Raw genomic sequence first — 27,438 nt, forward strand, 5'->3', positions numbered from 1 at the left:
GCGGTAAGCTCGGTTAGTAGAGCAGAAGAGATGGTGGGGAATAGAGTGTAGCAACGGAGCGTGCGTCTACGTCAGGAAAAGCTCTGAGCTTATTGGTCCCGGTCCATTGTTGCGTATTGATTGCTGCGGAGCGGTGGTATGGTCGTTGGGACACTCGGTCGTCCTCATCGCCGTCGTCGTCGTCGTCGTCGTCGGTGGTACAGTCGAGTAGGTTAAGAAAGCGGGACACGCGTACAGATAGATCAGTTTTCCGTGTCGTTGTGATCGAAAGCGCGTTTCGTCGCGTACGATCCATGGATCTGGGTTTACTATATAATATTTACACGTAAAATACAAGTATATATACATATTATATACGTATTTCTTCATATATACATATAATTACACGTACACCAACAAACTATACATTTACACATATATGTGATACACGCGAACACTTGTAAGTATAAACGCGCGCGCGCGCATAATTATATATATATGTATAAAACCTATAACACAAATGATACCAATTAAAAATTATTTGCATATATGTATATCTATATAAATGTAGACACGTACACGCGCGCGCCTACATACACATACTACATATACATAAACATTTACTTATAAGTATATACACGTACATACGCGCGCGCGCGCGCATACATTCGCACTTACGCAGATACACTTGTACATATGTCATGTATATGATTATACATATGTGATACAAATCAAATATACACATATATACAGGCTGATACGCACACATGCAATTAATATTTCACATACATATATACACATACAGATTAATTTAATACAAAAGATACACACGCGTTGAAATACAGTTAAACATCGAACCACACGCACGCACGTATGTGTATATACGTGGACGCACGCGTATGTATATATCATCGTAGTGGTGTCAGTGGGTTGTTTTCTTGTTTTCTGTTTCTCCCCCTTTCGAGATTGGAACTACCTGCAGCATCAGCGGTGGCGGCGGCGGCATCAGCTGCCGCCGAGCGTGTCGAAACCGATTTTCACTGATACTCGGTCGCGATAAACGCGCTGGATAGTTCTCGAAAATAGTCTCGCGAATCTTAGCTCGAGGAGAGAACAATCGACAGGCACAGAGGGAAAGAGAGAGAGAGAGAGAGAGGGTGAGAGGGAGAGAGAGAGAGAGGGAGAGAGAGAGTGTGTGAGAGAGAGAGAGAGAGAGAGAGAGGAAAGAACATGTACGCCTGGAGAATCTCGACGAGCGAAGGGACTGACTAATCGGGGCTAGTCGATCGAGAGTAGACAAAGATCGAAAGCTTTCATTGGTCCAGCGAAACGGAGAGAAGAAGCGCAAGACGAGAGTCGGCCAGGCGACTCGAATGTAGAAAATTAGCGTCGCGATCGGTCGACCCATCATTCTCGCGACAGGGAAAGGACAGTTGAAACCGGGACGAACGAAACGAGGAGGCGAGAAAAGCGGACGGGATCGCAAGGGAAAGAATAGAAAAGTGAGAGATAAGACTGAGATAGAGAGTGTTGTGTAGTGAGAAAGAAAAACGAAAAGGGAGAAACGAGTGTGACGAACGCGATAAGGAAGAAGAGAAGGACTTGTGTCGAAGAGGAGAGGAACGAGAGGACAGGAGATTACATATAGGGAAAGCTCAGTGAAGAGAGAGGGGGAGTAAAGAGCGACGGTAGAAGTAGCCAGTAGAATCAGGTGGCAGTAGCAGTGGCAGTAGAAGCGGCGATAGAATCAGGATTGGTAGGCTTTGGTAACCGGTGAAGATAATTCCGAAGAAAATAAGCGTGTTACGGGGGTGGGTGGGTGGGTGGTGATCGGTGCGTGCGTGCATCGTGCGTGCATCGTGCATCGTGCGTGCATCGTGCGTCGTGCGTGCGTGCGGCGTGCGTGCATAAACAAAAAAAAGAAGAAGAGGAGAAGGAAGAGGAAAAGGAGGAAAAGGAAGAAGGAAGAAGAGAAAGAAGAGAAAGAAGGAGAACAGTTAGTATAAGCGTAAACGATATTAAAATTAAGGGAGAAGAAAATAGGAGAAGAAGAAGAGAGGAAAGAAAGAAAGGTTGATTAGTTGTTCGGTGGTAGTAGTGGTGGTATTATTGGTAGTGGTGGAGGTGGTGGTGGTGGTATTGGTAGTAGTAGTGGTGAGTGGGCGCAAACTGCGCGAAGCTAGTTCGTGGTTGAAAGCTGCAACGAAGCGCGAGGCGTGCAGAGTTGCAGCAGGAAATTATGAAGCGTATAAGGAGCGCTCCGTTGGCCGCCGCTTGTGATAGCTGCCGGTGAATGTGTGATCCGGGGGCAGCAGAGATCCACCGTAATGACGACCGAAGAGACGACCGAGCAGCCCCCGGTAGACGACTGCCTGAAGGAACGGAAATGGTGGTGCTTCCTGCTGTCGAGCATCTTCACTTTCCTTGCCGGGCTGCTGATCGTACTCCTCTGGCGTGCGTTCGCCTTCCTCTGCTGTCGCAAGGAACCCGAGTTCGCCCCAAATGACCCGAAACAGAAAGAGCAAAAGACGAGCCGCCAGGGCAAGGAGTTCGAGGGGACTTTTATGACCGAGGCCAAAGACTGGGCCGGTGAACTGATTTCTGGACAGACCACCACTGGACGTATTTTGGTGAGTTACTCTTCACCCGTTAATCTTCCTTTGCCTTTACTCCCTGTAAGCACACGTATCTTTTGCTTTCTCCTATCTTTGGTTATTCTGGTTAACTTTGGAACGAGAGGGAGGGAGAGAGAGAGAGAGAGTGAACGAGCAAAGAAAGTGGGTAAAAGAGAGAGGGAGGGAGAGAGAGAGAGAAAGAGAGAGAGAGGGAGAGAGAGAGATTCGCAAATAAGTAAGCACAATTGTTTTTTAATTTTTGTTGTTCGTTCTTACTTTTGCAAGTTTCATTTAGCGATAATTTGAAATTTAATTTTTGCCATGTTTTGTGTAGATGGTTCCAATTTTCTAAGATTACTTATTACATCATTGAGTTTTAAACGATCCAGATTATTACGAGTAATAAATGACCCAGAAATATTACGAATACACTATGATTTGTTCCATTAATATACGTTTCTTCATTCTGCTTACGTTTACTTGGTAGTCTGACGCGATTGATCTCGATGAATTCTGTCGTCATCTGCATAAATCATATTTAAATATATATTTCTGTATTTCTGTAGAATTACGCTGGTTTTTAATTTTTCACTGGATTGTACGCAGTTGTTGTTAGTCTTCGAGAAAAATAGCATAGATCGATCGAGAATTGAAGTATTCCACCAGACGTGACACGATGTTTCGATCATCTGTGTGAGATATAATCTATGACACGGAGGGTTAAAGTACGAATTAGGCATACTTTATAAGGCTGCTTTTATCTGATAAAGGTTCTGATTTTGCCATAACTGTGCTTTTAAGAAGAAAGTGAAAAGCGATCGATCACAAACGCAAACGTGTTAGTGGGCCAAACTCTAGCTCCTCTTCTAGTTTCGAAAGACTATGTTTACGGTCATTACATATTACAAGTATTGGAATTCTTTGTAGGAAGAAAAAGAATATCATAGCTTTGGAATTTGTTGAAAATTTACGTATTTTAGATCAAGATCGATTTATCAATTGCAAACTAAATTCGATATAATATCACTCTTCAATTTATATTTCATGGTATCCATGTATAAGTGTCTGTCGAAAAACGATCGATGGCTGGAGTTAATTTTTATTCGTCATTGTGAATGTTTCACGTTATGAATCATCTTTTACTAGGTAAATATATTTTCTTCTATTATATCATTGAAACAGACTACGTACATGGTAGACTAACGTAAATATCGATTATAAAATAATTTTAATTTAATGCGTGATTTAAAAATTGTCTACTACAATTGAATAATATATTTTTTTAAAGTACAAGAAAGAGTTGAATAATAATTCAAGTAAATTACAATAAAATATAACGTTTTGATATCGTTCAAATATTACAGTACACAATTAATCTAAAATATTTTTTACTATTAGATAGATGTTGTTCGATCACAATTTCCTATGCTTTCGCCTTGTTTCCGTTTGCTGCTTATCTCATTAATGATCGATCGTAGGAAGATTGTATCGATGATTCTATCGCTGAGTATATACCATGTGTTTGCCTAGAAACTGTCTATAGAAAGAGGAAAAATTATTATAACCTCTACGCGCAGCTATATCATGTTATGTAGATAGATGGGTATACATGTACATATAACGCCATGTACAGAAAGTGAGTTCACGGCACGAGTTAGCTCGAGTATCGTAGCTGGTGACCCAGTTTTCGTTCGTGGAACCAGCACGTCGTTGACTGAAGTAGAGGGGTAGTTTCTACGCAGTGCGTGCTTTATCCTGTGGGGCGTGTTTCCAGCTTTTTTCGAAGCTTCACGATTCTATCATCTTTGTTTTATTTGTCTTGATTCCAAGCGAAAAAATACTAATTTGCAATCGACATTATAAAGAGAAAATCAAAATTTTAATGTAGTATGGGTTGATGGATATGCTAGATAGGTGTTTCATTAACAATAACTTTGATCAACTTATATTTGTTTTAAACTTGTCGAATATTTTTTTTAGTAATTTTTGTATCATAATAATTTCGTTATCGTAAATTTTTAAACATTTTAGTTTGGATGATATGCTATTATATATTAATCCTTTTTATTTTTATAATTTTGTATTTGTGGGGGTTCTTTGGTACGTAAACATAAAAACTAAATTTGAAAAGAAACTTCTTTAATTGGGAAGATAACAAGTTTATGGGTAAAAGTATTGAAACATTGAACAAATGCTTCGTAGAATAGTTATTTATAATTACTGGTTGTGTTAATTATAGCTTTACGGGATAACAGGCTGAAAACGAAAATTAATCCATTGTAAAAAAGAATGAGGTGTGAAAATTCGATTCAATTTGAATTAAAACATTGTTAGGGTGTATAACAAGAATCTATGATTTATATATTCTTAAATTTCCAATTTAAAATAGTGTATTTTTCTGATTAATCCGTACGTCTCTGAATATCTTCGTAATTAGGAATTCCAATATATAATTGGTTTCTAAATAATTCGCGTTCTAATAATCGATTCTACCACCTATTTTATTAACTTCAAGCATACATCGATAATAAACAAAATTAAATTCTATTAATTTAAAAATTAATATTAATAACATTAAACCATATTTCAATTGGCCAAAAATTTATTATGGGAACTAAATTTTTCTTATCATTAATCTTGTTTAGTAAATTTATATATTATATATGAAATAGAAATTATTAATTTTTATTTGAAAAGAAAAATGATCATAGCAAAGTGATCTCTCTGGTTAGCAGTCTTCTTCAATATGTGATATTTCTGAAACTTTTAAAACTCGAATTAGTTACACTGCGATTATGTTTGTCGGTTGGAAGTTTTAGCTTTGCAGTAGGTACGTAACACAGATCTACTTTAGGACTTGAATTATCATTGCAGTTTCCATTCACATAACGTGTGCACTACTTTGAAGAAGGTACTTAGTTATTTTTATGCTTTCAGTTAATTTCCATAGTTTGTCCCATTTCGATAGATGCACATTGCACATACATGTATATCGTGTTAAGAAGTGTGTTTCTAGGTTGGACGATAAATGAATCGAATAAATTTTGATATAAGGATTTATTTTTCCTCCTTGTATTAGGTCATCCGAAAAGTTTCTTTCGTTTTATAAGGAAATAATGGATGCACATTTTCCGTTTTATATTATTTTATCGAATTACGTATGATCTATTTTGTTCTATCAAAATAAAGATCACAACGTTCGACAAATTAGGTTTCATGTTTGTATAAAAATACATCGTTGTAAGACATGTCTGTAAAAGAAAGACACTTTTCGGACAATCTAATATTTAATTTATATCTACTATGAACTTTAACCATTGTCAGTATAATCATTCGATTAATTTTAGCGTTAAAAATTATGTCATAGTTATGTTACTTCTAATATCATGGTCAACTCAGCAAGTCCCAGAGTTAGAAGATCAATTGAGTTCACTTGTCAATTCAACGGGGAATCGCGTGTCTTTCTTTATTAAGCACGCGATATTCTTCGCGATACATTTTCTATATTCTCTTCGAATATAAGCTATGCTGCTTACATAATAGCGACGTGTCTTACAAAAGACAACGGGGTAGGTTTCTCTCTAATTTAATCCAGCTGGAACTTATCGCCACCAACGAACTGTTCCAACCAACAACCACACCGTTTTCTGAAGTAGATGACGCGCATGTCTTACTTCTACCACTAAGTTTTATCGAATTATAAAAAGCCTTATGTATATTGACATCTCTCTTAATTCAACTATTCATAATATTTTTTATTGTAGATAACAAGGCGGTGTAACTTGAAAATAGATAAATATTCGTATTAAACACTATAAATAAATATCAAATACTCATAGCAAATAGTATAAATAAATATTAAATATTCAGGGTAAGCAGAATAACATTCTAGTAAATACTGTTTGATTTATGTGAGTCAAAGCGTAATGCTGTGATTCATCTTATTATATGTATGTATTATGTATATAGGATATTAATAGAAGGAGAGATTCGTAACTCTACGCAGTTACCAAGTGTATTTCTAATGTAAAATTATGTTATAACATTGAAAAGTAAGTCCCAAAGGATATTTTTGTATATAAAATTTTCCCACTGTCTTGAGATCTACAATCACTACTTATAAGGACCTAGTTTTTTAAAATCACCGTGTATGTAGATCTTAAGCGCGATATGTATGTATATTTGTAATTGTTCACATGAAAGGCAGCGTTCCCCTGTTTCCTTCTCGTTTATCTGAATCGAACGGAATATATTAATATTAAATGTGTATTTGTCGAAAACGATTATGATTATTATTTTTATACTTCATGTAAGGTATTGCAGAGATGCGTGATTTCCTCGAGTAGCATTATTAAAGTAATAATGGGGTCGCTGTATTAAAGCAAGTGGAGGTAAAATCAGATCGTGATTTGTAATAGAAGCATGGCTAGTAAGGCTGGAAATAAAGTGGAAATCAGGAATAACAAAATTGCATCACAGGCTTCTCCCTAGAGAAAAATGAATTTAAAGATCAATCCAGTACACGTGCACTTGACTTATAGATAAGCGCTGTTATGAATTTCACTACAGACTGCTAGTAGTACATAACTGGTCTATACATACTTCAATGTCAGAGTTATTGATATTTATATTAATTCGTCCTTAAAGGTTCAGGATCAATACAATCAATGTAATAAATTATCGATGTATCAACTAAGATCAGTTTATTATTGTTGTTGAAATATCTTTCTTCTATTGACATGGTTTTAACGTAAGTACGACTAAGTAAGTAAAGTTGTCAGTAAAAAAAAAGTAAGTAAGTATTGATAGCAATCATCTCTGACAAGTCTCTTGTCCTATACAAAAAAAAGAATGGTATAATTAATAAAATTCGTAGTACCGCTTATCAATCACATGCACGTGTACTCGATTGATTTACGAATTCATTTTTCTCGAAAACGAAGCCTCTAACGTTATCTTGTTATTACCTTTTTTTTATTCTACTTCGCGATTTACAGTGCATAACATGTAAAATATATATTATTCGGTTCTTCGTATATCAAAATGTAATAAAATCACATTAGATTAAAAAAATTGTATTGTTACCTTAACGAAATAGGAATCGGAGTAAAATTCTCTACTTAAACTTTCCAATTAATCAAATTATTTGTCGTTGGTACATAAGCAGTCAGTCATAGCGTAAAAGGAGCGTCACGTAATACTTATCGTTAATTCAATGCCATACTGCCTTGAACATGCACTGCCTTGCAACTCTGTTATTATGCTGGTGCATCGACAAAGCTTTTTATCGATTCTCAGTTCCATGTCATATATACGTACACATATTATGTATTCTCTGCGCACGGCCCTTAAATTATGTGTTAACTTTTGTCTACCTTCCATCACATTCTTAGGAAAAAACCACTTAATTCGATGCAACGTACATACATTGATCGTTATCTGGGACGGATTGAAATGTTAAAATTTATTCACTTTCACTTCTATAACGATAACTGATTATTATCCTAATTGAACTTGATGTATTCCCGACTTTTTTGTTATTTGTTATGCAAATTTATACTCATATGGGAGAACTAAAATAGAGATCCATTTTATCAATTAAAAATTATAACTAACACTCTACTTTGTATATTTTGTACATTTTTCTGTATTATATGCATCCTGTGCCTTTTCCCGTAAATCGATAAAAATCCATAGTTTAGTAGGTAATTTTCAATTAGAATATCGCGTTCGTCAAGTAACCCTTGTTGAAATATTATTAATAGACTTCCGATTATATAAATTCCTTCGTTTAATATTTAATCCAAATAAAATTGGACTGTTATTGAAAGTTTAGAAACATACAAACGTCGTTTGTATTTTTTCCGAATACAAGAGGATGTTTTCCTTTGATCGTGAAATATTTGCCAAATCAGTCCTTCATCCTTCATCTCTGGATCTTTAGACTTTTTAGGCTGTCAGCATTCCACCCTCTTTTGTAGTTTGGAATTAGTAAAATGATGATGCTGCAGATGTGAGTGATTTAGGTTCAGGAAGGAGTAGATTTCGAATTATACTGGCTATCTATGTCATGGATTTGTGATACATCAATCGTTATTAAGTATGCAGAAGCGAAGTGTTAGTAGCTCATTTAGCCCACGTACGTGTAATCTTTCCTTCAACTATGAAGTAATTTTTAGGCTCTGGTTCTTGATTCGAGCGATCGATTGTAGTGAAACAAGCATTCAAGTTCTCAAATGAATTTCGAAACTCTTACAAGCAACTAAGAAAGTACTCACAATACTAAAAAGTTGTTTACATTAGTTTATATTATATGTAAATGTTTGTATACTTTGATATTAGTAGCGCTAATTTAAATGAAAAAATATTTAATATGAAATCTGTGGTTATTGGTTTAATTATACTCTTCACTCAATAATAATTCAAAAACTATTATTTGCTAGGAATGGACGTATGATGAATGGGACTGTCGATATGTCAGTTATCAAAAACTGTCGATTTGTTAGAACGATTTCATACACGTGTCTCTTGTCCATCGTACTGAACGTTATATGGAACTATCGCCTCCATATATTTGCTTTTAGTATCGAATTATTCAATGACACTACATGTACATACCACATATCTTACATTAAAACGTAGTAAATATGGTAATTTGTAAAATTGTTTCATTTCTATACTTACCTTTATATTTATGTATCTGAATTTTTAAGTAATTTTTAAATCCTTTAAGACTGGCACGATATGTAGCCTGACTAGACCTACCTCATTAACTCCTTTCTGTACGTAAGATGTAAGGTACTATTTAAAGAAATAGGAGTAGCCTTGAACTATCAAGAGAAGGTGATCATGCTAATGACTATGCTACGTATAACGTAAACGCCTAAGATATCACATCACAATGTTCACAACTACTCATTTTCTAGCATCGATGTAAAGTTTCAAATTAAAATGAACATAATCTAATCGAAGATGCTTCAAAAAGAAGAACAAAGTATTAGGTTGTCCGAAAAGTTTCTTTCCTTTTATGAGGAAACAATAGACGCACAACGTTTTTTGTTTTATATTATTTTGTCGAATTACGTACGATCCATCTCGTTCTGTTGAGATAAACACCGCGACATTTCACAGACTTGGCTTCACGTTTGTATAAAGGTGCACTGTTGTAAAAAAAACACGTTTGTGAAAGAAAGACACTTTTCGGACAACCTAATACATTCAACATACCACCAATTGTATCGCAACTTTTACCACTTTTACGTTGCATCGTTTCATCAAAATTATTTCATCAAAGTGGACAATGACAATATGATTAAAACTCGTTGCTTAGGAAACGTCACGATAATTTTTTTCTATTGAACATTCTTATCGAAATAATTGATAATCGTATTCAATAGGAATTTGTTGAAAATTTTCGAATTCTATCCGGAGGTTCGGCATTTTAGCGTCTTTACAGTCCTCGACACGTACATATGGTTCTATCCCTCAGCGAGCATCAAGCGTCAATGCGAATGCAAATAAACTGCGGTTGCCAAGGCACACCCACTCCCTTCAATTACATTCAATGTGGGATCCACCCTCGTGACGAGTGAAACGCGCATATAATCGCGCATACATAGGCGTGTATTATGTGCATACCGGTTTTGTCTCCGCGATATCATTATGATGGAGTTTCTATTTATGACGATCCTAGGAAGCAGGACGGCCATGTATCTATCCTAGCACTTTGTGTCGAACCTGCTTTTAAAAAAGTTTCTTCAAGACGATTCCCTCCACTCTACTTTCTACATCCAATGCTTTTATCTCTATTTTCTTGTGAAAAGAAACGTCTTAAACGTTTTGCGCTATCATCGTAAATACAGCGCTGCAATATTCTGCTATCAGTTCGGATAAGTTTCTTTTATTCAGTTTATATATTTTACTCGCGTGTTTTTGCATATTTTTTGATGTTGAAATATTTATACAAAATTATACGTCAAGTTTAGAAGGACGTTGATTATCTATGAAAGTTTCATATCTTCTTTGCGTTCGAACGTTTGTTTAAGTTTCTGATATATTTGGACATTGCAATATGATCGAATAATATCGTAAACAACGTCACGAATGATGGAACGATGTGTAAATTATCTATGAAAGCTCGTCTTATTTTTTCCAACGCAAACTGCAAGGCAGCTGTATGCCGAAGTTGATTAAATTAAAATGCCTTAAATGAAATTTCCTGCAGCAACAAGGTGAAATTCCGAAGATTGCTCGAAGATTGATTTGCGTCAGAAACAATGGAATTCTTTACTCAAGGTATTTAATGACTATTAAAACGTTGGAAAGAAATTGTAAACAACGGTGGAAGATAATGGTGGATAATGGTTTAAATAATGGCGGTAATTCATTAAGCCATGCTAAGTAATTGCGAAAAAAATGAAGCTTTTATATGCCAAAGAACCGCATGAATTTATGAAATAATTTAATAGGTATTTTTTAAGTTACTTATATATTCCCCCTAATGTCCTAAATTTAATTTATTTTTCATTGCGATCAGAGAATTTCCAGAATTTGAAGAATCATTGTCTTCCTCACGCGTAAGATTGAATTGTATGTGTTAAACGTATACGTCGCATACATTTCTGAATGAAATTATTTATATTCCATTCTTTTGTGTTTATCTATTGCAACGTTATAGATCTTCGAATCGAAGGTGACAGGGATGAATATACTTTTCTTTTCTTCAATTCTTTTTTCGTTTTCTCTCAAGCTTCGTTCATGACTCTAATAGAAATACTAAATTCGGATATGGTTCATTCGACGTTTTGTTTTTGAAATTATTTCCTTTCCATCTCAATTTCCCTTTTCCTCTTATGAATTGTCATTTGGCCGATCAAGTATTTGCTTTCGCTTTTTTGAATATTCTGGCTGAGGATATATTCTTAATTAGGATAGACGTGGTTTATTAACTTGCCCTCTGAACATACTGGAACAGAGATTCTCTATTTCTAAACAAAGTCAAAGAAGACGTTACAGGCTAAATAGTTTCCATGTATTTGGTGTTCGTGTCAATGAGTTATCCTGACTTGTGTTGCGAAATATTCGTTGCCAACACTTAACCCATTTGCACTTCCAGTTCTTGCGTAGTAGGTAATCAAGGAAAATTGCGACTTAATTTTAAAATACGCCGTTGCCTGTCCTTTCTGAATGTCAAAGTATATCTATTTATTACCGCTTCATAGAACTATTTGCATCGTTGTTTTTGTTTACCATATCAAATAACATACAAAACAATAGTATCGGTGTACTTAAAGAATAGTTTTTATTGCAAATTACACTCCTTTTGTCTATCGATATAATTAGCGATGGGCAAAAAAAAGTCAAAAATGGAATTACATTTGACAAAAACAATGAATGGATATAATACGTATATTCTAGAATAACATGGTAAAATGTCTAGAAAATGTTTAGTATAAAAGTTATTATTATGATACTCATAACATGCTTATTTTCAATTTTCTTCTGTCATCTTCTGTTTGCCATGTGTCTTGCGTGTATTACATGTTTATGAACACATATGTCTGTGCAGTAAGTAAAAATTCAAGGTAGTAAGAAGTTTACTCAGGCTGGCGGTAGTCTTGGTCAGCTGCCGCAGCCATCAATGATCATCACTACTGGCCGGACTCACGTGTTAATCACTGACGGCCGTGACTACTGGCTATTACACAATATGCACGTTACACATATTAAGCGACTGCAATAGTTCATCCAGTGTGTCGAGCCGGTGCATATAAACAAAACGTTTGCGTGTAAAGCACGCTATATATGCTGCAGCTCAAATGTCTTCTTGCACAATTCAATTAATCCTATTAGCGAAATTTTTACAAGTCACAAAGGTCGAGTTAATAAATTAACTCTATAATATATTTACTAAGAAAGATACTGTTATTTGGCTGATGGTTTTATGTTCTATGTGAAATTGTAAAATTGCAAGAACTGCTTGTGCAATAGAGCTTGTCACTCGTCGATACGCTAATATCAATAGCTAATAAATTATCGTGTAGGAAGTTTCAGATATTAACTGGCAAATAGATGTTCAGAAATGAGATTAATTATTAATCATTAAAAAGTTATTATAACTCTTCGAAATATTAACAGCGAATAATGGAATATACAATGGGAGAATAAATTAATATTTGCAAAAGTAGGATAGAATTCGTTTCGACTGTATTCGATTCGTTTCGAAATATTATGAAATAGGTAAATTGCAAATTCGATCTTATTTCACTTAAATGATCGTGATGCGTATTTGTTTATAGCCGGTGTCTTTCTAGAAAGTATGTTACTATACTTGCTATAAGAAATGTTTAAATGCGTGGGATGTCAATCACCAATGGCTGCTACTTGTAGCGAGAATCAATCACGACCGAGGCGTGAAGCTCGACCGCGCTTCAACGCTCACTGTATCTGCCGGGCTTCTGATTTACTGAAAGCATAGTTAAAAAGCTATTAAACGCGTTATGTTACTTCTCGAAATCACGCAAAACTATACGAGCCCTAGGGAATTTGTGTAATATTACGCAAGATCGTGCAAATTCACGTAAGATCGCGCAAGATCTCGTAAGACCGCGTAAGAACGCGCTCAAGTTTTACAATGGTCCCATCATATCCCATAGAAAGATTATTGCAATATTCTTTTCAAGATAAACGCGTGTAAATTACCTATTTTCCCTGATTTATCGACCACTATTGTGTCTGTATAATTCGGCGCAAGATAACATCCGCGTGTTATCGTTCAAGATGGAGCCTGGATTCGAACGCGCGCAACCACGTGTGGCACTGCGCACCTAAAGTGGATCTGTCTTTGGAAAGCGTAGAATATTTATTGATTAATTTTTATGCGTTTGTTTTTGTTATTTTGTATTTTTATTGCTGAATGTTCTGAATGCGCGCGTTTATATATTAACAGAATGCGGACTTTTATGTAGTTCCATATTTTTATGGACTTAGCTAAAAACGTGGGGTTTACATAGAGATTTGTTCCACCGGCTAAACAGGATTTATTTTAGATATTTTAAGTACTTTTGCATATTGCATTCCGTGGATTTTTTTCTTACATTTCTCATAAATGGATAAATATTATGTATGCATTACATATGCAGTGTACATATTAGTAAAAAGCAGGATCCACGTTTTAGTTGTTACCGTAATTGGTTTATGGAGTTCACGATTTATGCGTTAACTGCTACTACAAAAGATATAGTCTCCGGCTATCGAATTAGAATCACGTACAAGGATCTAGTTTTTTATCTAGCATGTTATGTTATAAATGGCAAATTGTTCGACGATCGTCAGTAATCGTGAGAATTATCCAACTTTGTGGGGTTCTTAACTGTTATGGCTGTTCTTTAAGACGTACACTTGTGTAATTCCTGAAGTAAAGCGCTTCTTGACTCGATATACGCAGTTAAGAAAACAAACACCGAGATAGTCGAGCGGTATATGGGGTGATCTATATAAATATACAACTTGCAATGTTCTGTGTTACGAATCGGATATTTCTTTTGTATGTATTTCTCTTACATCGTCAAAGCGATCAAAAATGAATTTAAAGGAAGAAAATAAATAATTTAAAAAATAATATATCCGTAAGTATTTTGCAAATCTGTGTATATAACAATTGTATTACCTTTTTAAAGAAAATGTTATGTTTCCGTCTTTTTTTATACATCGAATCATCTTGCTATTTTGCGTTAGAAATAAAATAGTAAATAAAATTAAAGTTAATTATTGTTCTCATGTAATCGTACATCGAAATGAATTATTTTGGATTTAATATAAAACTTTGATCATCTAACAATTACCGCATATTTTTGCAATTGAATTAGAAAATATCGTTGTCGATTTTATCTCTTTGATGGATAAAGAAACGATGTTTCTCGGATGGATCTTGCTACTTTGATCGAATATTTTACTGCGCGAATGTTCTATTAGATATGACACGGAGGAATTTCACGGAGGATTTTCCCAGTTAACGAGCCGATTTCATGCAGGACAAGATAGTTTATTTATTCGAATGGTATAATTGGAGTGTAAACTTTTAGTCAATGTCCCCGAGCAAGCGATTCGTTGCTCGACCTATATAACAAAATTTAACCTCTTTTTACGGATTGATATCTATTTTTCTTCGAACGTATCAAGCGATACCATATCTATCTCATTGGTTATTTAATTCGCATCCCATTTCTACCTCAACCGACGACAGATGAAGAGTTTTTAGAACTACTGATCGGGTTTCGTCCTTCGTATACGGTCTATTTTTGTGATTCTGAAAGCTGTGCTTTACGAATCTTTAATAAGTTCTTTAATAAGAATTTGATGTTCAAATGTGGATATGTTGAGCGACCTCTATACCGTGGAATATTTTATCGTATGTTCCAATTTGTCCCTATTTAGCTACATGTATATCATATTTCAATGCTGTTACCTGTAAAAGCAAAGTACCATTGACGAATAGATAAGTATTATCGACTGTAGAATTTTCATTAATCCTTCCTTGTATTTTGTAATAGATCTGTGGTAGAGCTGCAAATAGAGCTGCAACGTATGAAATGTTCATTTGAATGTGAAGTGGTATGTTGTCGAGTGCTGCCACAGTACTCCTTTACTAGTGATAACGTTTCTTCTATGTGTTGTAAAGCGTCAGCCGTTTTGTTGTCAAACCCGTGCAGATGTTGCGCAAAGTCTTTGATGTGGCGGTGGATATATCGGTACGGTGCAGAGCGTTTCTGTGTACGGTCGCAGGCCTCTGTTTCTCCTCTTTTTTAGTATGAAATGCTGATGGTGATGCCCATGAACTTTGCAATGGCCACATCACTTCTGCCTTGGTCATCGTCTCGTATCCTGTCACCTGCTTTGCGTGTCGACCGGAGGTGAGGTGTCGAGGTTTGCTGAAAATGCAAGGGCCGTTCCGTGTTCGTCGTAGCGGTAGGTCCAGATTGCCACAGTCTTAGATTTGCGATGATGGAAGTCTCGGTAGCGCTATCACGGTCACACCTCTTTTTCGCTGTCGATCACGTCGGGGTCACCAATTTGAGGTGGTATGTTGTCGAGTGCCGCCACAAATGTAACAGACTTTTTATTTATCTTATATCAAGAAGTTATTTGACTTACTTACGATACGATTTGTATAGAAGTAAATGTCCATTTATGCTTTCTTATATTGCATTTTAGTATATCATTAGTAATAAGCTCATGAAGCTTGTTTGCAAAAATGCAACAAATGACAATTTCATTCGTGAGTTTAAACTTGTTGTTGCCTATTATGCACAAATAACGTTACAATAATTTTTTAGAAAGAATATTACTATGTTCATCTTGGGTCTTCCATATTTTTTTCTAACGGAATTATTTAAGAAATACGAAGAATAAAAGCGTAATCACAAAGACTCTATAAAATTACAAATTTTAATTACGTTAATTTACAGAACCGATAAAGCTTTACACCGTAGAATAGGCAATAAATGAATTATTGTAGTTGTTCGAATTAAATTATCTACGTAAATTAAGTTAAAAAATGGAAGTAGAGAGAAATTAAAAGAGATTAGATTAAAAGGTATGATCATATTTAGAAGAAAAGTCGTTAGTTTCAGGCTGGCAGACAGCCAGTGTCAGGTTCAGGCTTGAGAAGAGATTCGGGGTGACGCTGCTGGTAGAGAACACATAACAATTGTCTGTACATTGGTCCAGTTGGAGCTAAAATGTTAGATAGGATTCAAAGCCTTTGTCCTTCTTCGTTCGACTGACACGATTTCGCTGTGCCAAGGCTTATTAAAGATAATCTAGTTTCCAGTTAAGAACGAGATGCATACATAGTTTATAATACGTGTTTACTCTCCAGATACTGGCGATGAGTTTCCCTCAAAACTTCATATTTCTAAATATTCGTTCATCTGCATCTGTGCAAATGTTGTTTGCATAATTGCATTAGCCCACTCTGTGGCTATGCGAATTAACTGAAACGAGTGCAAATCAGGCTTAGCCAAACGAAGCAAAGCTTTTTCCTACCTCGTTATCAACTTGTTAAGAATTTTTTTTGAATCATGTGGTCGTTTCGCCTATTCCCTTTATTTTTATTGTCGATGTTTATCAAACGAGTAAATATCGCCGCTTCATACTGATAGTGGTACAATTTAAAATTTGTAAATTTTAGAGAAGAGGCTTTTTTAAATTTACATTTTTGAAAATATCAAGTACAGGCCTTATTAATACAACTGCCCTCCGACGCAAAACCGATGAATTTATAAATATGCCGTTTTACATGATAAGAGCTTGAACATAGTGTAGACCTTGTATTCGATAAGTGCAGGTTTGAAATTGTTTGGGTTACGTTGCTATCAATGCCGAACAGCAGTGCGTGATAATTTAGCTAAGCAAAAGAAATATTCCAGTATACAATATTTTCTATATAATTGGTCGAAAATCGGCACTCGGTGATTAATCATCGTGTACAGGACTCGATTGCATATAACGACTCGACATTTTATTGAACTTAGAAAAAGACAGTGCGAGTGAAAGAGAATGAGGTCCGAGATTCGGTTTGATGAAAAGAAACGTATCGATTAAACCGATGATTAAAATTAATTCTAATTAAAACAATTACAATATAATTGATATAATCATATAATAATATTATTATATCAATCATACAATATAATTGATATGATTGATATAATTTGCAGTGTATTTGCTTATGTAGTGACATTAGCTTATCTTCTTTCGTCTATTACATATACATGTAAATGTGATTTAAACTATATCGTGTTTGATTTCATTTTAATCAGAAAAATTTCACAAATACTTTAATAAAAGTTTAATTTTTAAAAAGTCAAAAATAAAAAAATGTAATCATTGTCTCGTGGGAAATTATTTTTTTTTCATGGATTGTTGAATTCGGTTCACGTTACACTACTCAGCTATCGAACTTCGCAGTGAGTTACCGCGTTTAATTATGAAGAACATAGTGACGATTACTTATGTAGAAAATATAAAGACTTACATTGTGATTTACACGTATAAAGATTTGCAGTGAGTTCGTGTGTTAGGGATAATCATAGTTATGTTAAGTTTACAATATGGACGAGATTCTTTTGTTATGTTTCAAGTTAACATTCTAATGCTCGTTTATTTATTATTTTATCTATTTTTCGTTTATTGCTAAAAAAGTTTCCACTTTTTCCAATTAACTTCTAAGTAATGGAGAACTTAAAGTTTTTCTTGATTTTCAGCAAAATTATCTAGGTTTTGCCAATCAAATTCTGTCAGAATGTTAGATATGTATAAGAAAAAGATATTATATAAATACAAATCGTTTGAAAGTTCATTCGAAAATCGACAAAATTTTCTATAATGTTCGTGTCCGAGATATCTTCAAAATAAGCTGTTTCCTTTTTTGGTAAATATCTCCGGAATAAAAACATGATTTTGATATTGCCGGTATTGGAAGCAGAGCGTAAAGTGCTTCGTTGGGGCGAACGGTTGGTCATATGAAATTCCTACCTTTTTTTTTAACGTGTCGCAGCACTTGACCTAAATTGTTTACGACCACTAGCACGGGAAGATAGGGACAAAGACAAAAGCAGTGGCAAAATAAAACACAACCGCGGAGACCAAGTAGAAAGAGGTGGAATTAAAGAGGAAGCGATTGTCGACGCCGTGTTTATAGTAGAAACCACTTCCGTCATGAGGGTCGTTATCACGCTCACGGTTCCTGCTATTAGTTTCTATCTTCGGTTAACAAAGTCGTTAAACCGTATGCTTGGCAACCATGCTCGAAACATGATTGAAATATTTATGTTACTTGGTCTTTTACTATATTTTTATCTTACTTTTATTCTATATTTATGTTACTTGGTTTATTGCTCGTATATACTCATATATGTATGTCTATATATATATATACATATCCATAATATCATTTATCAACGTCATAGTTAAACAATAATCAGTTTATCCATTTATGATATCTTAATGCTTTTTTTCATCATGTGTATGTATATATTTTGTGATAATCATATGTGTTTTGTAATAATATGTTAGGTTTCATTGAGAAAAAGTCTGATAAATCGTTACCTTGATAATTTGAATTATCAGGACACTAATCGTCAGTCACGCATTGCTTGGATAATTGAATATGAAAGGAGATCATTGAACTACCGAACTATTTTATATTACGTTTGAACTATAACATATGAAACAAGATTATTGAATTGTTTCATAAATATAAATTTATCTCTCTACTCTTTCAGTTTCGCGAAGAGAATCATCTTCAAATTTTCTGTTGATCGATGTTTCCATAATTAATCTTCTGATAATTCAGATTCAAGCGTATTCACTCTAACAGAATTCTATATCGGTATTATCGTTCTCGTTAATAATAAGTCAACAGGTGTAGAATATGGAAAAAAGAATGAAAATTTGTTCTCCAATAACGATCCTAAATTTTCCATTAATCTATGTTCCAACATCTTCCATTGATCATTCTACTAATAGTTGCTCTGATAATTTAGTTTCCACTCTAATTAATTTTGATTAAGTTCTATATCAATATTCATTATTTCCACGAATTATTAATAGCGTAGGGTATGGAAAAAAAGAATTGAAAATTTCTCGCCAAAAGCATCTCCAAATTATTCATCAATCAGTATCTCAATATCGTTCCGATCGTTCTGTTAATCGATTAATCGATGCTCTGATAATCAAGCCAACAGCGTCGGGTATGGAAGAAAAATAGTAAATTTTGTATAGGTATCGTGGTTGGTTTGGCACGTCTGTGTCGTTTTATCGGCGATAGAATTTCAGGACTTAATTTCGCGTTTACTCCTATAAATAGTAGTTGGGCGAGAAAAACTCGGTCGAGTCTGGTGTTGGCGCGAAACGACGGAAACTTGGGGCTATGCCATCTCGGGATGTAAAATTTCTTGCCTGGCAACCAGTCGCCCGTCCTCCTACTTTCTGCCACTTAGTGCGTTTTAATTTGGGCCATTCTTATACTGGCCAATCCACCGTATTTCGGTGAAATAGACAGTTTGTTACAAGGCAAATGCCTTTGCACCGTTCCTTCTGCCATTATCTTTTCCAATCTCGATTCATTTTTAAACGACTTGCTGACACACACGTGTGTGTGTATAAAATGAATCCATCTATCTTTTATCAAACATTTAAACAGTTTTAGTTATTCAGTTTTATTAAAATTGTTTCAGTTTTAGGTTCATTTTCATATTTACCTAACGGTTTGCTATTGTTCTAACACAGAATTGTTTCAAAGTATTAAAATTATTCAAATTTAAGGAACAGGTATGAAATACATAAAATTCTTGAATTTTCATCAGATATAAATAGTTCCAGGAAGAGATTAATAATGATTAATATTCTTCTAGAAACTTTGATCTAATAAGTAAATACGACATTCCTAATTTTGATAGAAATTAATATTATAGCTTTTTCTGTAGACTCTAGAATTGACAGTGATCTACACGAATCCCTGTGAACGTTAGAATGATAAAAAATGAAAAACACAAAATACAAATAATACCGATGATATCTTATACTTAAATTACCCAAAATATTCTCTATCCATATGACTTTGTTTATGTTAATAATAAAAAGAGCTATTAATTGTTAATGCAAATACACGTCAACGTTTGGTATAAATAACAAGATCCATCAATCAGTGTATCATAAAAATTATAAATCCATTTCAATAGAGTAGAGGAGCTTTCGTATTAAGTTCTAAAAGAATGTAAATTGAAAATGCAGATATTTCTCAAAGAATAATACTGATTCGAGTACTATAAAACATTTTCAGAGAAACATCAATAGTATCTGCAACGTTAACAGCAATGCAATAAACATAAATCGTTCTTTCACTCAACACGTGTACACCGGTATGTAAAGAGCACGTGGGCTTGGTTAAAATAAATCAGAATGAACGGTGTCTTAAACCAATATAAATTTCCAATCTCCAAAGATCGGCGCAGCAATCTATTTATTATCGTTTCATCAAGATTGATCGGGATTGTTTGATAGGATCTCGTAGACACTTAGATCGCGAGAGCACGGGCACAAGTATATCCATGTATATCCAACGATACGAAAATAGCGAGGGCAACTCGTGATGAGTCTGCCCGAGACCCACGCTAATTCGCACGCTAAAATAAGAACAGCAATTCTTATTTATAGCGAGGTGCGATAGGTCAGATTGTCACTTACAAGGAAAATAAAACAACCATTCGACGTAACCAAAAATTTGTCTTACTTTTCCCGGAAATGTTAAACGTATAAAGCGAAGTAACTGTAATTCGAATAGAATATTACGTTTAGCATTCACGACATAACATTTGGTTTCGTCTCGTTTCGTCTTGTCTAGCCTCATTTAGTCCCGTCTAGTCTCGTTTCCTTGCTTTCGTTTCTCTGCCTGTGGACAGGTTATTTTTGAAGATGCTCCTATGTTTATTATTAAAGCTGCAGCTACTTATTATGCTTAAATCTATATTACGAGATTACATTTTAGACTGTACCGCGAGACAATGAAGTAATAAATGATCGTAGAAACGATAGTGATGTCTATACACAGGCTCATCTTCTTGTCGCTCTTTGAGATGAGTGTGTAAGTGAGTAGTAGTAGATTGTATAATGAAGAAAATTGCAATTTTTATGGATCTTCGATATGCTTCCTTGGTATGATAATATTGTGAAACATTCTTAAATACATTCCCAGATACATTCTTCAGTTACAGTTATTAATTGCGAATCAGTGAGTCGAAGAATGGTACAAGTTGAAGAACAACATTTTCAGGTATCTTGCAAAATAGTTTTAGTTTGCACAAGGTGATAGCGTATGATTTAATGATACTGCCACGATTTAAGCAATGTTATGTTAACTCTGATAAACGTTCATATTACAAAATAAATTGTGGATCAAATCTTTTAGATGTTTTATGTATTAAAACAAAGTTACATCGAGGTTATACTGATTTTAAAGTTCATCAATTTAGTGAATGTAGTTAATTTAAACAAATTGATCGAAATGGTGTTGATAGAAAGTTGCTAGTAGAAGTTTGAGATTAGTTAATAATTTATGAATTAGTAAAATTAATAAATTGATAAGTTACAAGTTGTTCCATAATAAATGTTGACAAGAATGTTATATTCGTATTTAATAAAATCCAAATTCGCAAAATAGTTATCGATGAGTTCGTTCAAAGTCCAGATTGGTCAATTTTTTTTCTAAAAGAATTATTTAGCCGAACGAGTTCAGGATTCACGGTACGTGCATTTCTTTAGCGTTGTCCTTTGGAAAAAGCAATTGGTTGGAAAAGCTTCTGACGATGAAAAAGGATAAACCACCAACGATAGTGATAACCTAGTGACCTACCTCTCAGTTGCCACGCTACCCGGTCGTCTTTGAAAGCTACTAGCATCACAGGTGCACAACTAGGCCTATTTTGCTAAGAAAAGATAGACTCGTTATTGTTGTGTTTCATTAAAATCACTCACGACTTATACGATATCTAATTTCGATAACATTTAATAATATTTGCCATATTCATCTGATTTGTTTTAAATTACATATCGTGTTTGCAACTGACTAATTTAAAATTTGTTTTACCTTCAGTTCCCTGTAACAATGCCCGAGTTCAAGTTTTCATAACTTTCTTTATGATAAATTTTGAAAAATTGAAATTAACATTTCTTTTAAATTAATCATTTATAGATACAAATAATTTAATAGTTTTTAATTTAATAGTATATTAGATAGACTGATTAATGTGTCAATGTACAGAGCTATGGAGTGTTGTTTAATTGATCATGAGTTCTTGTATAGAGAAATCGAGAGTGTTCGTTGAATCATACTTTAATGAGGTTAATTTCAAAGTTATAGCTATAGATAATGCTTGAGGAATTTCGCTTGATTTAATCCCTTCGCGACTTTAATATATATCTCGCTCAAAGAATCGTGGATAAAAATTAATTCGTGAAACATGTCGGTGGATGCAAATAGGTTAGCGACGTCAGATGAAACTATATAGATGTTGTATTTTTGGAAACAAATTTTTTTCTGTTTTTTATGCATGAAACAACTCAAAGCATGACGTAACACAATGTTATAGTTCTTACAAAAATAAGAATAAATTTAGAAACTTATAATTATCGCGAAAGCAACTAGAGAAACGGAATCTAACTATAGAGTTGTTTCATTTTTTTAGATTAGTATTTCGTTTTGAACATTATATATATTTTTGAATACCATATATACTGTACATTCTTGTACATAAAATTTTTTTATAAATACATAAACATTTACGATCCATCATTAATAATCTTAAAAAAATTAGGATGAAGATTTCTGTCCCGTTCCCTTGTAACGACTTATATTTATCTAATGTAAACAGAAAAAAGAAAGAAGAAAATTTAAAATTAAATATTAGTATTAGCTGTATGAAACAGACTAATAGCAATTTACCAATTATAAGTCGAGTTTTCATGCATTTATGGAAAATCGAAAATTGCAAACATGCATATATTATGCAAAAATATTCAATGTATAATAATCACCATAATATTTAATGGCTGGAACAAATCTCTGTCTAGCTTCTGGTTTAATCGTGTTTATAAAAATCTAAATTTGCATAAAGATTTACAGTCTAGCAACAAATAATAATTTCGTCTCCCTTGCAAAATTTCAATTAGTATCAAATTTTGCATTTAATCTTTTCTATGATCTCGATAGCATAATTAAAATAATAAACAAATTGCGAATGTTCATGCATTTGTGGAAAATTGAAATTTGTAAAAATGCTTACACTATGCAAAAATATTCAGTGTATAATAATTACCGTAATATTTAATGACTGGGATAAATCTCTGTTTAGTTTCTACTTTGATCACGTTTATAAAAATTTAAATTTGCATAAAGAAGATCCGGAAGTAGAATTCCGTAATAAAGATGCCAGATCATAGCCTAGCAATAAATAATAATTTCATCTTTCATTCAAAATCCCAATTCGTATTTTCTCAAAGCAAATACATTGCCATTCATATCGTCAACTATATTATCGAATAAGCGAAACGTTGATGTGAAAAAAAGCGGATTGGGAGGTTTAATTAAATGAGCGTTACGGCTTATTGATAGTAAATCGATCAGAATCCCATTAAGCGTGAGTATCCATGTTTACTCAGAAGGTGAAAGAGTGTAGCAGATAAGACAAGAGACAAAAGAGACCTGATGTATGCTTTCCTGTCTCTTTCTGTATTCCCAGAAACGCTGACTCCGCTCGTTTTGTCTGTCGAACAGGCTGACGAGAAAGTAAAGCAAAAAAGAAAAAAAATGAAAGCAATAAGGAAAAAGAAGATTTCTGAACCTCGAGCTCTGAACCTCATCCCTCTGGAAGCAGCGTTTCTTTAGCGAATCAGCGATGCGTGGCTGAGTTACCTGAAAGCTGAAAACCTGCTGTGCTCTCTCTGTTCTAGTCGGCTATGAAGCGAGAAGGTAGAGCACACGTCGCCGTAATTTCCATGTAATTTCACTGTGACAAAGCGCGTGCAAGAATATATCACGCGACTATCATTTGAGAGATAAACATAGGATTCATTCCTTTCAAACCGATTGTCAGCCCCAAGCGTTTCTCTGCTTTACGAGTTCTTCGTCTTGTGGGATTGCCAATTATCTTGATGCTTGCATACTTCGTACGTGTTAAGATCGAAGTGCTGACAGAATAATCTGAATTCCAAGTATGGCTATAGTACGTATCGGAAACCGGAAGTGGTCATATGTCCGAAGAGGTGAGCTTCCAAGAATTGGGTCGAATTATCCGATTCGTGCCACTGAAACCGTGCTTTGTCGTGCGTGCATCGAAGGTAAAAGTGAGAAGCAGGCAGCGCGAGTAAGAGTGAATAGGTAGAGTGTAATAGAATACCATAGAGTTAGGTCATTCCTTACCCTTAATCGTATATTATGTATTTCTTTAGTTTAGTGAAAAGTTGTTGGTTAAATATAATCGTGTCCGATATCAATAATCCGACCAACACTATTTCGCAATAGCGTCATAAAAAATAGAAAAAATTATACTTTTCTAATTTCGGTAATTCGATTCCGGGTTGAATTACATCGATGTGGATCATAGATAACGCCGAGGGCCGCCAGTTCCACGAATTGGCGCGAATACTTCCCATGTCCTAGCACAATTTTCGATGTACGTCAGGACATTAGTGTTACTTCTTCCAGTGATCGTTCTGTTCACGTTAAAAGTAACAATTTCATACAGTTTCGTCAAAATGAATACATTATTTGAAATTTGTTATTTGAATAATTATTGAAAGAATGCAAATACTTTTAGCAAATAATTATTGTAGTAATTAAAACTATAACTAATTAACTAAAACTATTTCTTAATAAATTAATATATATATAAAATATAATCCCTATAATATTAACTTTTATTGGAGTAGAAACAGGATTATTTATAGCTATTTATTTTCATAACATCACTCTAATTGCAATTGTTTATGTATAGCGAATTTGGATACACATTAAAGTTTCGTAGTTCTTGTATTTTTACAAGGATTTTTCGAAAGTTTTATGTTCTAATTTCACTCTTTATTTGTGTTTCAATAGATAAAAGGATATTTAGTACTTTGAGAATAAATTTAGCTTGCATTTGAAACGAACATATTAGTCACATTAAGACGTTTTATAAATATAGAAGAACACGATTCAGTCGAAAGTTCCTTTTTTGATGAGTAATGTTCTATATCTGATGGGCTGAATTCTCTTCCTTTGATATGTTAAATATACTAAATCTTCTGAATATTTAGTTATACGTAAGAATTTCAGTTTGTGTATTTTACTTCACACATTTGCAACGAGTTCTAAGCAACGATGTTGAAGTAACACTTGTTTATTTTACGGTTATAAAATTTGCAGTTGTAACTATGTGTATATATAATATGTAGCATACATATGTATACGTAATTTATTTAACCGATATTTCAGGCAACTGACAGCTGCAATAACTAAAGATTATTTATTATTACCTCCTTTTATGTATCCATTACTATGAAATATCCTAATTGCACATACATATATACGAGTACATTATATATTTTAATTAGAATTGTCGTATGAGTTATTAGTTACGTCACGAAATCGAATGTCATTTTTAGCATCGCGAGAAAATAGAACGAGGGTTATATTCGAGGGTCAAATTCTAAAACGTCGAACAAAATGAGTTGTATAATGCAAAAGCGTTATTAATTATCTATAAAATGTTAATTGTATGTAGTGTGGAATATTGATAAAATATACTATCGTTACGGACATAGAAACATATTCTTGGAAAGAATTTCATTCGTTATTTATTTAATAAATATTTGACCTTATGTGATCATCAAATCAGGGAGCTTAGTGCAAGTCAAATGTTCTATTATCGATTTAGCTGGTGTTACTTTGCTAGCTTGCATCATGGCAGGAACAATTGAAAATATTTACGAGCTTTGAAGACTCGACTTGACTTTAAGAGCAATGCTTGTCTTAAAAGAGGGTTATCGACGTGTTCCGATTGGAGTTTCAAACGAGATTGACCTTTTGCGGAGGAGGTGAATATCGATAGCGTTACGATACATATGATTAATTCGGATGCCGAAAATTAATTATCATCAATTACTATCGACAACGCTAAAGAAGAAAAGATTTGTTGTATATATAACAAGGTTTGTAACAGAGATGTTAGAGTAATCGTAAATAATCGGGAAAATTCATATGATTTTTCTATACGAGTTTAGGCTCGGGACAAGTTACTGAAGACATAAATTTAGCATTTGGAGAAGGATTATGTAACTGTTAGGACAGTTTAACGTTGCTTCGTGAAATTCAAGGCTAGTGATTTTTCATTTGAAAACGTGTCGAGGAACAATTATGTTTAAATGAAAATAAATTGTTCTGTCATTATTTATTACTTTGTTCAAAGAAGAAAAGTAAAGAAAACATATTACCATTTGTTGCGTGACAATTAGTAACGTTCAACAACAAAACAATGGCTTCATGAAAATGTCTTCATCGTATCGTCCAAAGAAACTAATACTCACTATTTACTGAATTTGTTCATTACTATTTCCTACATATAATAATCTAGAACCACAATTGTGATATTAATATTTTGAAAAAAAAATCCTTGTTGTTGGACAAAATGTTGCACGATAATATTCATACAATAGTTCATTGATCCTCTGTAGTATCTATGACTTTTTGTTCGCATAAACAGTAGCAGGAATTCAGATAAGTAGATTCAATCGGCAGAAGTTTATGTAGTCAGACATATATTAGTGGAGCTCCATTTATTAGAACGAAACTTTAGTTAACGCTTGATTAAATAAACTTCTATCTATTAAATCCACTCCGAATCCAATCTGAAGACGAATTTCCATTATGTGAACGGAGAATTATAAATTGCCAGGAAAATCAGTGAATTCTTACATTACACTGATTGAGTGAACTCCAACCCATCATAATCTATTACGTGAAAGTGAATGCCTATTCTACGAATGAAAAATCAAGTGAACAGTTGCTTCTATTATATGAATTGTTTATTTCTCGATTTATCCAGCTTCAGACGAGTAAAGTTGTCCCGTATAATCCCGTATAGTTAGTTAAATAAACGAAGCACATATAAATGAAATTCTACTACATTGTCGATACGTGTATGAATATGAACGATAAGCAGGACCCTTAAATTTACAACTATAATACGAAATTACACGTAAGATCGTAAAGTTAGTGAAATGATTGTACTTTGGCTTTCATGGCCTT

General features: G+C 34.0%; 1 protein-coding gene across 50 annotated transcripts in view; it reads left to right on the forward strand.

The window, feature by feature from the left end:
* Positions 1-1,950: 1,950 nt before the first annotated feature.
* Positions 1,951-27,438, forward strand: part of LOC117204883 (calcium-activated potassium channel slowpoke) — a 106,035-nt gene continuing 80,547 nt past the window's right edge. For 33 of the 50 annotated variants that reach the window (XM_033442707.1, XM_033442703.1, XM_033442721.1 and 30 more), the window contains exon 1: positions 1,952-2,609. In XM_033442707.1, coding sequence (XP_033298598.1) covers positions 2,307-2,609 — 303 coding nt within the window. In that variant the 5' untranslated portion in view covers positions 1,952-2,306. Of the gene's footprint in view, positions 2,610-27,438 lie in introns of all 50 variants that reach the window. The other 17 variants (XM_033442746.1, XM_033442752.1, XM_033442745.1 and 14 more) reach the window with 3 other exon arrangements.

This window comes from Bombus bifarius, unplaced genomic scaffold, assembly GCF_011952205.1.
Source record: "Bombus bifarius isolate JDL3187 unplaced genomic scaffold, Bbif_JDL3187 scf7180000007984, whole genome shotgun sequence".
In the NCBI taxonomy this organism is placed as follows: Eukaryota; Metazoa; Arthropoda; class Insecta; order Hymenoptera; family Apidae; genus Bombus; species Bombus bifarius.